Source organism: Leucopleurus acutus, assembly GCF_964270905.1.
Source record: "Leucopleurus acutus genome assembly, chromosome: 2".
NCBI lineage: Eukaryota > Metazoa > Chordata > Mammalia > Artiodactyla > Delphinidae > Leucopleurus > Leucopleurus acutus.
The window spans coordinates 159,967,269-159,978,427 of NC_139143.1; the positions used below are offsets into that span (position 1 = coordinate 159,967,269).

Sequence of the window (11,159 nt, forward strand, 5' to 3'; positions counted from 1 at the left end):
CAGAGGGAGGAGCAGGGGCCTTCCCTCCCCCCTCTTTCCTCCCCCCTCCCGTTCCCCACACCGCGGGGGCTGGGGCGGGCCAGGCGCCCTGGGAGGAGGCGTTGTCCCTGGCTCCCGGCCCACCGGTGCAGCGGGGCAGGGCGGACGGGCAGGGGCGGGGCCGTGCCTGGTGTTATAAGTGGCAGCCAGGGCACCGAGGCAATGAGCTATCGGCTCAGCTTGGCAGCAAGTCGCTGGCAACAGGCGCGCTGCCTGCTCCGGTCCAGCCTGCTCACTCTGCCACCACCATGGTCGCCATGCCCACCGCCTGGTGCTCCATCGCTCTAGCCCTGCTCGTGGCCCTGCACGAAGGTGAGCCCCCTGGCCTCGGCTGCTGCAACAGCCTCTGGGGTTGTTTGTCTGTGTCTCCCCCTGGGGCTGCTGTGCCCTCAAAGCCAGCTGAGGGCACACAGGGGCAGGCACGGTGGCTGCATGGGGCTGTGCAATTAGAGGTGATGCAGTCCCGGGGCAGCCATTAGACTTTCCCCCCCAGAGCCGCTGGGGCTTCCCCGGGGTTGGCCCAGAGCTCCTGAGCAGTGAGAATGCCAACTTCCTCAATTATGCAGGAGGAGGAGCCCGGCGGGTCCCCCATCCCAGCTGTGCCAGGCGCCCTGACCCACCTCTCCACCTCTCTCTCCCTCCTGTGTATGCAGGCAAGAGCCAGGCCGCTGCCACCCACACCCCAGAGCAGCCAGCGCCCTTGCCCCATGCCCGAGGCTCCCACCTGCGGCTTCGCCGTTGCTCCTGCAGCTCCTGGCTCGACAAGGAGTGCGTCTACTTTTGCCACCTGGACATCATCTGGGTGAACACTCCCGGGTGAGCTTCCGTGGGGATCCAAGTGGGGCTGCAGGGGGCAAGAGTAGGGGGTGCTGGCATGCCGGGGAACCTCTGGCACACTGCAGAGCTCTCCCTGGGGGTATTGGGCTAATATCAGTATCAATCAGCTTTTGCTTCAACTCCTATGTGGGGGCTGCCTGAACAGTATAGAGGGCTGTCTCGTGAGAATCCTCACAATAGCCTGGTAAGAAAGTATTGGCTCCATTTTCCAGATCAGGGTAGTGAGGCTCAGAGAGGTTAATGCCTCTCCCAAGATCACACAGGAAGGAGTAAGTGGTAGATGGAGACTCCATCCTAGGTCTGCGGACGCCAGAGCTCACATCGGCCGTACCGTGCTGCCTCTGCATAATGTTCCAAGAATAATACGATCAATGACAGCACCCACGTCTTGACGGCACCGGTCCCTACGCCAAGCACTGCTTGTGCATTACCATCTCACGAGCCGCCCTCCACCCCCATCCTCCCCATGAGGCAGGTACTGCTGTTGTCGCCAAATGACAGATGAGAAACCTGCTCTGTGTCACCTGGCAGAGCCAGGGTGCGGGCCCAGGGCTGTCTGTTCTGTCTGCACCCGCACTGCCTCCGGGCCACTGCATACTTCAAGTTGAAGTTTCTCTGTGTTTGTGTTTTTTTTCCCTTCCCCAAATTACAGAAGACAAGAGAAGCCCGGCACGTAAGCGTGTGTGGAGCTAATCCGTGTGTGGAGGGAACCCTGCCAGTCCCTGTGTGCTGGGTCTACCTGGAGTCTTTACAGCTCCAACCACATCGTCTAAAATTAGCACTGGCACCTAAGTTGCTGGTCCAGCCGGCCACAGGGTCCCTGCCCTCCCCTGGCCTGCCTTGGCCAGACTGAATCTGAACTCAATCTCAGCTGATCACACACACACACACACACACACACACACACACACACCATTTTTAAGTCAAAATTCTAAGAAACAACTTTGCTGTATAGTAGAAACTAACACAACATTGTGAAGCAACTATACTCCAATAAAACTTTTAAAAAAACAACAACAGAAAAACAGATTCTAAGAAACATTTATCACCCTTCCAGACAAGTGGTGACCAGGTGGGGGCAGCTTAGCTCTGAGCCTGCATGTTTACTTCTGTGAGATGGCATTTCCTCCTCTCCTCCAGGACAAGCTGAGGGTCTTCTTTGAGGACAGGGGGACCAGCCTGGTTGCATCAGCTCACGTTCCTGTCGGGGTGGGCAGGGAGGGGCGGGCAGGACAGCTTCCACCCCCTCCTCCCCATGTTGAGAGTCCTACTGAGCAGGACCCGTGGGAGTTGAGGGGGAGCAAAGGCCCAGAGAGGGGAAGGGTCTTGCCCTGGGCTACCTGGCACCTAAGGAGGAGCCTGTGGTGGGACTTCTTGAGGTGAGGAGCTGGTTACTTTTGCTGCCACCCTGGTGGCATGGGTGGCCGTCCCAGAGTGCAGTGTGGACAGTCTCAGCTTGCCAGCGGTCCTGGTTTATCTAATCCTCTCTCTCGATTTCTCTCTCTCTCTCTCTCCACCCTCACCACTACCTTGCTGGCTGCGCGCCCACAGACAGACAGCTCCTTACGGCCTGGGAAACCCGCCAAGACGCCAGCGCCGCTCTCTGCCAGGGCGCTGTGAATGCTACAGCGCCAGGGACCCCGCCTGTGCCACCTTCTGCCATCGAAGGCCCTGGTAAGTGGGCACCCAGCCTGCAGGGTCCAGGGGTGGCTGCTGGCCTGGATCTGCCCTGGAGGCCAGCAGAGGAGCAGGGTCCTAGGGGCCCAGAGACTGCCCTGGGGTGTTGGGCAGCATACCTTCCTGTGGGGAACCAGTCACCCCTGAGTGCCAACCCGTCTCACTGCCCAGCTCTGGGGGCTTCTGAGAGCATTACGTCCCTACCCCTGGGCAGGGGGGATTCTCCCTAGGTGACAGCTGAGGCAGCTTAGGCCCAGAGAGGGGACAGGACTGGTCCTGTCAGGCCACACAGCTAGTCAGATGGAGAGCTGGGCCTTGGGCCTTGTCCACTGACAAGGGGTTCTGGGTTCGGACCTGAGGCTCAGGGAACTTCGGAGCTTTCTCGGTTGAGAAGTAACTTCGGAGCTGGGAGGCCATGGCACCATCCCAGGGTTGTCACAGAGCTGCTGGGAGAGCCTTTGCCAAGTCTCTGAACCCTCTGGGCCTCAGTTTTCCCGTCTATAAAAGGGAGGAGAGACTTTCTTCCTTCCCTCCTCCACTTGGAGCATTTGGGAAAGTAGAAACTGACTTCACCATCCCTAGCCTCCTATTCCCATGACAGTTTACAAGAAACTTCTCCCCTGAGACTCCAGCTGTGGCTCCACCCCTGCCTCAGTTTCCCCTGCATAGGGCCTGGCTCAGCTGCAGGTGGCTGGATTCTGGGAAGGCCAGCCACCCAGCTGCCTCTTTCTGAGGCTAAGAGCACATTCCCCATAGCTCAGTTTTCCTCAGTCCCCACCCCACCTGGGAAAGGAAGGATGCCAGGTGCACAGGGTGGAAATGGATCTGCTCCTGAGGGCAGGTCGGTGGGTGGCGGCTGGGCCAGGCTTGCAGCCAGGTGGCCTTGGGGCTCTGAACAGCCCCTCACTTGGGCCCTAATGCTGTTCTTTTAGGACTGAAGCTGTGGCAGTCCCAGGCAGCGGGTCCTCTGCAGCCGTGTTCCAGGCTGACAAGACATGGGCCACAGCAGGAGAGCTCCTCCAGCAGCTGAGGTGAGGGGCACCTGCACTGACTGAGCATCTTCTGTATGCCTTGCACATTTCCCAATAGAAGCTCAGAGAGGTGAAGGTGTTTGCCCAAGGTCACACAGCAAGCTGTCCTCTGGCTAACTCCAGAGCCTGTGCTCTTAACCACTATGCTCTTTGTTACCACCAGACCTGGAAGGGGACTTTTATAGAGGGTTCGAGGGCTGTGACTGTGGAAGGTCCACAGGTATTCATTCAGGCTGTGTCTGAATCAAGCATCTCCCACATGCTGGGGTCCAGAGAGGCCAACCACCCGGCCTGCCCCCTCTCTGTGTCCCAGACTGGATTGCCTCCCTGGCGGCCTCAGCATGGCTCAGCTCAAGGCTTGGCACCCAGGAGGTGCCCATGAAAGTTTGTCCAACCAAACTGACTTGAGAACAGAAACCCCACAGCCGGGCTTCCCTGGTGGCACAGTGGTTAAGAATCCGCCTGCCAATGCAGGGGACACAGGCTCGAGCCCTGGTCAGGGAAGATCCCACATGCCGTGGAGCAACTAAGCCCGTGTGCCACAACCACTGAGCCTGCGCGCTAGAGCCCATGAGCCACAACTACTGAGCCCGCGTGCTGCAACTACTGAAGCCCGTGCGCCTATAGGCTGTGCTCCGCAGCAAGAGAAGCCACCGCAATGAGAAACCCGTGCACCGCAACGAAGAGTAGCCCCTGCTCACCGCAACTAGAGAAAGCCTGCACGCAGCAATGAAGACACAAAATAGCCAAAAAGAAAAAAGGAAAAAAAAAGAAAGAAACCCCACAGCAACCATGCAGCACAGTGACTAAAGGGGCAGCTTCTGAGCCAGAACTTCCTGACTTGAACCCCAGCCCTACCACAAACAAACTTTGTGACCTTGGTCTTATCACTTAACGTCTCTGTGCTTCTGATTCCCGTCTGTGAGGCGGGGACAGCAGTGCATCCACCTCATGGGCTTGTTGTAGGTTAGACAGGTTGACACACATGAAGACACTCAAACAGGGCCTGGCCTGAGGGAGCTCTGGAGGTCTTTGCCATCCCCACCTCTGTCCCTCAGGGCTCCTCGTGGCTGGCCAGTGCCGGGGTGCAGCCTGGCCCCTCGGGGGCTCCCATTTCTGTGGGGAAGCAGAAACATAGGAGAAAAGGCAGAATGGTGGGATGGGTAGGACCCAGCCTATACTTAGGAACTGTCTTAGGATGAAAAATTTCAAGATAGGACTTTGCAAGTGTTCGGCACTCCGTCATTAGCAAAGAGTTTACTTTGCCAACCTGTACTCAGTCTCACACAAGTTGAGGCCTGATTTTATTTTACAGACCAAGAAAGGGGCTCAGAGAGGTTGAGACCCTTGTCCAAGTTCCCATAGCTGGGAACCAAAGCCAGCCTCCTAGCTCCCAGTCTAGAATGCCTTGAGCCAGGATGAGGCCACTTGGATGACACGAGTGCCCACCAGGGTCTCAGCCAAGTTCAAAGGGCAGCTAGGACCCATACCTGTCTGGGTTGGACCACCTTGAGCTGGACCTTGAGGAATGGGAATTTTAGGGGGTGGAGTTTGGGTGACGGAAGGTAAACAGCCTGGAAGGAGCAGCACGGACAGAGTTGTGGAAGTGGGAAGGCGGTCGGGGGAATCCACTGGGCTGCTCTTAGCCGTCCAGTCACTCTGGTTGCACTTGATGTTGAACATCAGTTTTGCCAAAGCTCCCTGTGGGCAGAGCAGCTTCTAACCTGGTCTGGCCTCTCCTTGATGCTCAGACCTTGTTTTCAGGGTCAGCTGTGGCCACCCGCTGACCCCATGGCTGTGAGTAAGGGATCCGTCCCCTATGGCCGCTGCCTCTCACAGGGAACTCTCAAGTGATCTATATTTCCTGAGATGCTTAATTGACCTCTCTCGATTCCAGGGACATTTCTGCAGCCCAGATCCGCTTTGCTAGGCGACAGCAGAAAGCAACAAAGGAGCCCAGGCCTACACACTCCAGGTGGAGGAAGAGATAGCTCTGGAAGCCGGAGGAACTCTGAGAAGAAAGCCTGCGTGGAGCCGGGAGGAGAGGGCCATCCTAGGGCTGGGAGACCCTCCGCCTGTTTCCTGGGCCAGGAAACCCACCTGCTGGAGTTGGTACGAGCTCTGGCCTCCTCGCCCTGTGGAGGGGGCCTCCCTCAAGGCAGCTCCATGCCCTCACACTGCCCGGGAAAGCCATCAGCCCCCAGGCTGCAGCCCGGCCCCCCATGCTGGCTCTGGCCCGACAGCCCTGCTGAAAGGAACGGCGTGGGGAGTGCGCTAACCTGGAGGCCACATTCCAAGAGGTGTCCTGTCTAGTGGCTGCAAACCAGGAATGATGTGTGGTGGTGGACGTTCACAACTAAGCCAGCCGTAGAGGCTGGATGGGTCTATCCAGGACTGAAGTCCCAGTTGGGCCCCGTCTGTCCCCTCCAGCTCTCCCTCCCCAGAGTCCTTGTACCCTCATACCCGGGGACACTCCTGATGAGAAGGGCCTGGTCTGCTTCACCTGTCTGTATATAACTTATTTGCTCTGAGAACTTTGAAAATTCTGATTATTTATTTTAATGTATTTTTTTAGACTCTCAATTATTTACCTGCGAACTTGCGTTTGTAATAAACAATGAAAGGGTGCTCTAGTATTTTGTCTTGCCTGAGGAGGGGGTGGGAGGCATCTCTCAGCAAGGGGCTGCTTGGAAGTGAAGGGAGCACAGGAAGGGGAAGAAAAGAGCCTGGGACAGGTGGCTCAAGCCCTGCGTTCCACACCCCTTTGCCCTGGCTGGACATCTCTGGTTGCTAACCCACCCTCTCTGGACTTTTGTCTATCATGTGCCTGGACAGCCATTTGCAGTTTTCTTTTTTTAAGTTTATTTTATATTGGGGTATAGTTGATTAACAATGTTATGCTAGTTTCAGGTGTACAGCAAAGTGATTCAGTTATACATATACATGTACCTAGTCTTTTCAAATTCTTTTCCCATATAGGTTATTACAGAGTATTGAGCAGAGTTTCCTGTGCTATACAGTAGGTCCTTGTTGGTTATCTATTTTAAATATAGTGGTGTGTATATGTCAATCCCAAACTCCCAATTTATCCCTTCCCCCCACCTTTCTCCTTTGGTAATCGTAAGTTTATTTTCTAAGACTGTGAATCTGTTTCTGTTTTGTAAATAAGTTCATTTGTATCATTATTTTTAGATTCCACATATAAGTGATATGATATGATATTTGTCTTTCTCTGACTTACTTCACTTAGTATGGTAATCTCCAGGTCCATCCATGTCGCTACAAATGGCATTATTTCATTCTTTTTCATCAGCCATTTGCAACTATGACATCCAAGGTCCCAAGACCTATGTTTCCATCAGGCCAGTAAGCGCTGGCCAGACCTTTCCCAAAAGCGTATTTGGAAGGGGTCAAGAGTGTGAGGGTGCCAGGATCCACTTCTGCTCTAGGTGCCCTGTCCCGCCAGGGGCCACCCCTGAGGTCTGGAGCAAGTCTCTCCAGTGAGGGCTGGTGTCGGAGGGATTCCAAGGCTGTGTGCAGCCCTACTGGCCGGTGATGGGTGTTGTGATGGAGTCACAGTGTGGCCCTTGTCCCTCACCCTGGGCCTCGGACAGACCCCGCTGGGGTCATTCAACACTGCTCTGACTTAAGAAGCCCAGGGCTCTAGGCCTGGGCTGGCCAATCATGCCAAGGCCCAAGAAGCTGCACACCTGAGTCCCAGGGATGGCCAGAAGCCAGGGCCACCCCCACTGGCAGCTGCCTACACCCATAGCCTCCATTACTGCCAAATCCCCCTGCAAGCAAGCTGTCCCCTTTTCCCCTGGCCGGCCTCTGCTGGGAACGGCAGGCTGTGGCCTGGGCCAGCTATTGAAAACTAATTCTTTACACACCTACTGTAAGCCTGCCTTGTCCATGAAGCCAGCCCTGACTCCCTCATGGGAGAATAACATGTTGACACATATTAAACTCCTACTGTATACTGGCACTTTACCCAGATGAACTCACTTCATCCTTGCCACAATCCTATGACATAGGTACCTTTATTATTCCCATTTTACAGATGAGGAAACTAATGCATAGAGAAGGCGACTGACTTGCCTAATGCCACACAGCAAGTAAGTGGAAGCATCAGGATTTGAACCCAGAGTCTACAGTACACATGTACGTACGTACGTATTGAAAAAACATTTGTTGATTGAATTCATGGATCACCACTGTAATATGACATTGAACAAATCTTTCCCTTTCTGAGCCTCAGTTTTTTAATCTATAGAACGGAAAACAATAGTCTCCACCTTGTAGTGCTGGTGTGAATGCTAAATGGATAAGTTATGGTGCTGGGCTCAGCCGTGGGCCTGATAAGAGGCAGGAGCTGCTTGTCAGGCCATCAGTGGTGATGATGTAACGCGTGGGACAGCCACAGAGCTGCAGGACCTGATGGGAAGGGAGATTGGGGCTGGCTGGGGTGCAGAGGAGTGGTCAGAGAAAGACTCAGGACTAAGATGCTACTGCCATGGCCTCAAAGAACAGTGAGACTCAAATCAATAGAAAGAAAATGAAGAGGGAGCCCCAGACAGAGGAGACAGGAAGGGTAAAAGCTTGGCAGTGGGAGTGACAATGGCATTCCCCATGGAGGACCCCATGTGGCCAGAACACGGTCGGGGGAGATGGCAGCAGGACATGAAGCCAGAACACCCTGGAGGCCAAAGTAAGGAGGCTGGATCTTGTTTCATGGGCCCTGGGGACCCATGAAAGATCTACCAGCACCGGGGACCTGGTCAGAGCCTGGCTTTGGAAAAATGCCACCAGAGGGCCGCACAGGGCAAGAGCAAATGAGGAGACAGAAGACAGAGAAGCAAGTTCACTACTGGCTCTTAGGGGTCCATTCTGGGTGGTGAGGGTTGGTGTGATGGAGCTGGCCTAGTCACTTACTTCCTACCGCAGCCCAGGATCCCAGCACACCTCTCAAATCTCACTGAGCCTGACGCCAGGGGAATCTCACTCCGCAGAGGCCCAGCATCCCATTCAAAACGACCCTGCCCCCTTGGAAATCCCAAAGCAACAGCCAAAGGCAAGGCTAGGCAGCTGTGTGGGGCAACCCCACGACGGCAGATGCGATAGACGCCAGGCAGAGCAACGTAGGCTGAGGGTGTGTCAGAGGCCCAGGGAATTAGGCATTCACTGCCCTGACCAGAGTTCAGAGATCAGCGACCCAAGTGATTAAGTGACAGAGATGATTAAAGGGAGGAGAGGAGGCCCAGGAAGCAGGTAAAGAAAGGCAAGAGGATAACATAATCCCCTGGATCCTGATTTCCAGGAAACCGGGGCCCCTGGCTTGGGCCCTGCACTAAAGAGAGCCCTGCTCTAGCCCTCCGCCAGCCATGCCTCTCTCCCGAGATGAGAAGTGTGCAGGGTCAAGGGTCGCGGGCACTCAAAGTCTGAGCCTGCTTCTTGACCACATTCCAGGTAGCCGGGGCCCCAGAAGTGTGGGGGAAGGTGGGATAGAGTTTGGAAGAAGCAGAGGAAAATTTACGAAGAGCAGCTGTCAAGTCGAATTGAACCCTGGGAAGAAAGGCGTCAACATTTTAGAAAGTTTGTCTGGTTTTTGTGGGACAAAATCTCCCCCTTTTCCTGCCTTTTGCTGCCTTTTCCATCAACTCTCACAGGTTTGGTCAAGGATTTCTGAGCCAAGTTCGTGTTCCTTTTGATTGGAACACCAGGCAGAGATAGGCCAGAAGGGGGCACAGGCTGACCCAGATTTATGCGGGTCACATGCACACGTGGAAGCAGAGGCAGAGGGGAGTCCGGTCCCATGTCCGGGGCTGTGCGGCCTGATACATATCTAGGCTGCAAACCGGCCCTTTCCTGCCCTGGGCTGCCTCTCCCTCCACCCCCTCACCCAGCCAAGAACCCCAAGGAATTAGTTTCACTCTTGCTTTCTCACTCTCTGAATCTCAGGGTTTGGGGTTGAGAAAAGTCATCTGCCTATCAGAGCAATGAATCGTTGGAATGTGGCCATCCATACATTCAACCATTATGAACAATCACCGTTCAAAGACTGGTGAACAAGACAGACACAGGCCCTGCCCTCACAGGCCAAGAGAAGAGCCCTTCCAGAAAGCCCTGTTAATATGAAGACAGAAGTGATAGCGAACGTTTATGGAGCGCTCATTAAGCTCTCACTGCATGTGGATTCCTTGGTTCCTCGCAGCAACCTTACGCAGCAGGTTCTACCATTATTATTCCCATTTTAGAGAAGAGATAACTGAAAGGTTATGTAACTCACGCAGATCTCACAGCTAATACGTGGCTGAGCTGGGGATTTAAATCTCAGGCTCTCAGCTTGTTTGCTGTCCTGCTGCTCTAAGAGGGTAGGTCCACAGTGTGATGGAGCCCCTGGTGGGGGAGCCCGGGAGGCTTCCTGAAGGAGGTGATGTCTAGGCCAAGATCGAGGAGATCAGTCAAGGGAAGGAGGAGGGTGGATAAGAGTGTTCCAGGTGGAAGGAACAGCAGAGGTGAAGGCTCTGTGGGGAAGAGAGTTATTCTCAGCCCCTCTCAGGGAGCAAAACAAGGAGGGGGCATGGGGAAGGCTGGAGATGGGCAGGCAGGAATGGGCAGCGCCCTCCTGAGCGCCTGGCAGGGGGAGGGGCTACAAGCAGGGAAATCCACAGCAGCTATCACCACCACCTGCCCCCAACCTTGCCACAGCCTCAGACAATTTCTCCCTGGAGAATACTACCATCCCTGAAACATGCCTTTGGATCAAACCACACTTGCTGCCCTTGACGTCTCACAGGCTGGCAGGGAAGATCGACAAGGGCAAAGTGAAGGGACAGGAAGTAGGTAAGCTATGGGCTGCCCTTCGAGCTGGGGGGCGGGGGTGGAGGGGAGGGTTTGGAGAAGGAGTAGGGTTTGCACATGCTGGGATGAGGGAAAGGGCTGGAGCATGGAAGAATCCGAACAGAGGCAGCCCGTCTGATCGGCAAGGGCCAGGCTGGGAAGAGCATCCAGTGCCAGGAATTTGAACTTGAGCGATGGGGAGCCAGCGAAGGTGGCTAATCAGGGGTGAGAGCCAGGACAGGAGCTGGCCTTGGGCGGCTGGCTTACCCTTGGCCCTTCCCACCTCCCCAGCCAGTGCTTCCAGCTCAAAGGGGCCCTCCCAGCCCCTCAAAGGGGAGAGCAGAGTGTGGGCCTCTCCTCTGCCTGCCAGGGACCTGAGCCAAGAGCCCTCAGCAGCTCGGAAGGGGGCCATGTGCGGGCCCGCCAGGAACTCTGGAAGAGGAATGTGGCCTAATTAATTCTCCAAAGCTCAGAGGGCCTCGCCTTGTGGGAGCAGCTGCCAGGACAGGCCTGCCAGGACGCCACGGGCCCAGCCCGTCTATCACTGTGTGCGGGGACAGCAGGCTGGGAGGCCCAGAGACAGGGGCCCAGGGGGCCAGCCCCTTGCCTCCAGGCACACACGTGTCCTCCAGCCCCTTCACAGTAAATAATGCAATAATAGTAACAGTAATAGCAACAGCGCTTGAGGGCTTAAAGTGTGCCAGGCCCTGTGTGAAGCCTGTTGTACTCACTTCT

General features: G+C 55.4%; 1 protein-coding gene across 2 annotated transcripts; it reads left to right on the forward strand.

The window, feature by feature from the left end:
• Nucleotides 1-287: 287 nt before the first annotated feature.
• EDN2 (endothelin 2) lies at nucleotides 288-5,575 on the forward strand (the record flags this gene model as incomplete). 2 transcript variants are annotated; one of them, XM_082834392.1, is made up of 5 exons in its annotated part: nucleotides 288-351; nucleotides 693-855; nucleotides 2,428-2,550; nucleotides 3,486-3,584; nucleotides 5,482-5,575. In XM_082834392.1, 5 exons carry the CDS (start codon nucleotides 288-290, stop codon nucleotides 5,573-5,575), a joined length of 543 nt encoding a protein of 180 aa, XP_082690518.1. The 2 variants fall into 2 exon arrangements, with proteins under 2 accessions (XP_082690518.1, XP_082690519.1); XM_082834393.1 differs by lacking the exon at nucleotides 3,486-3,584.
• Nucleotides 5,576-11,159: the final 5,584 nt, after the last annotated feature.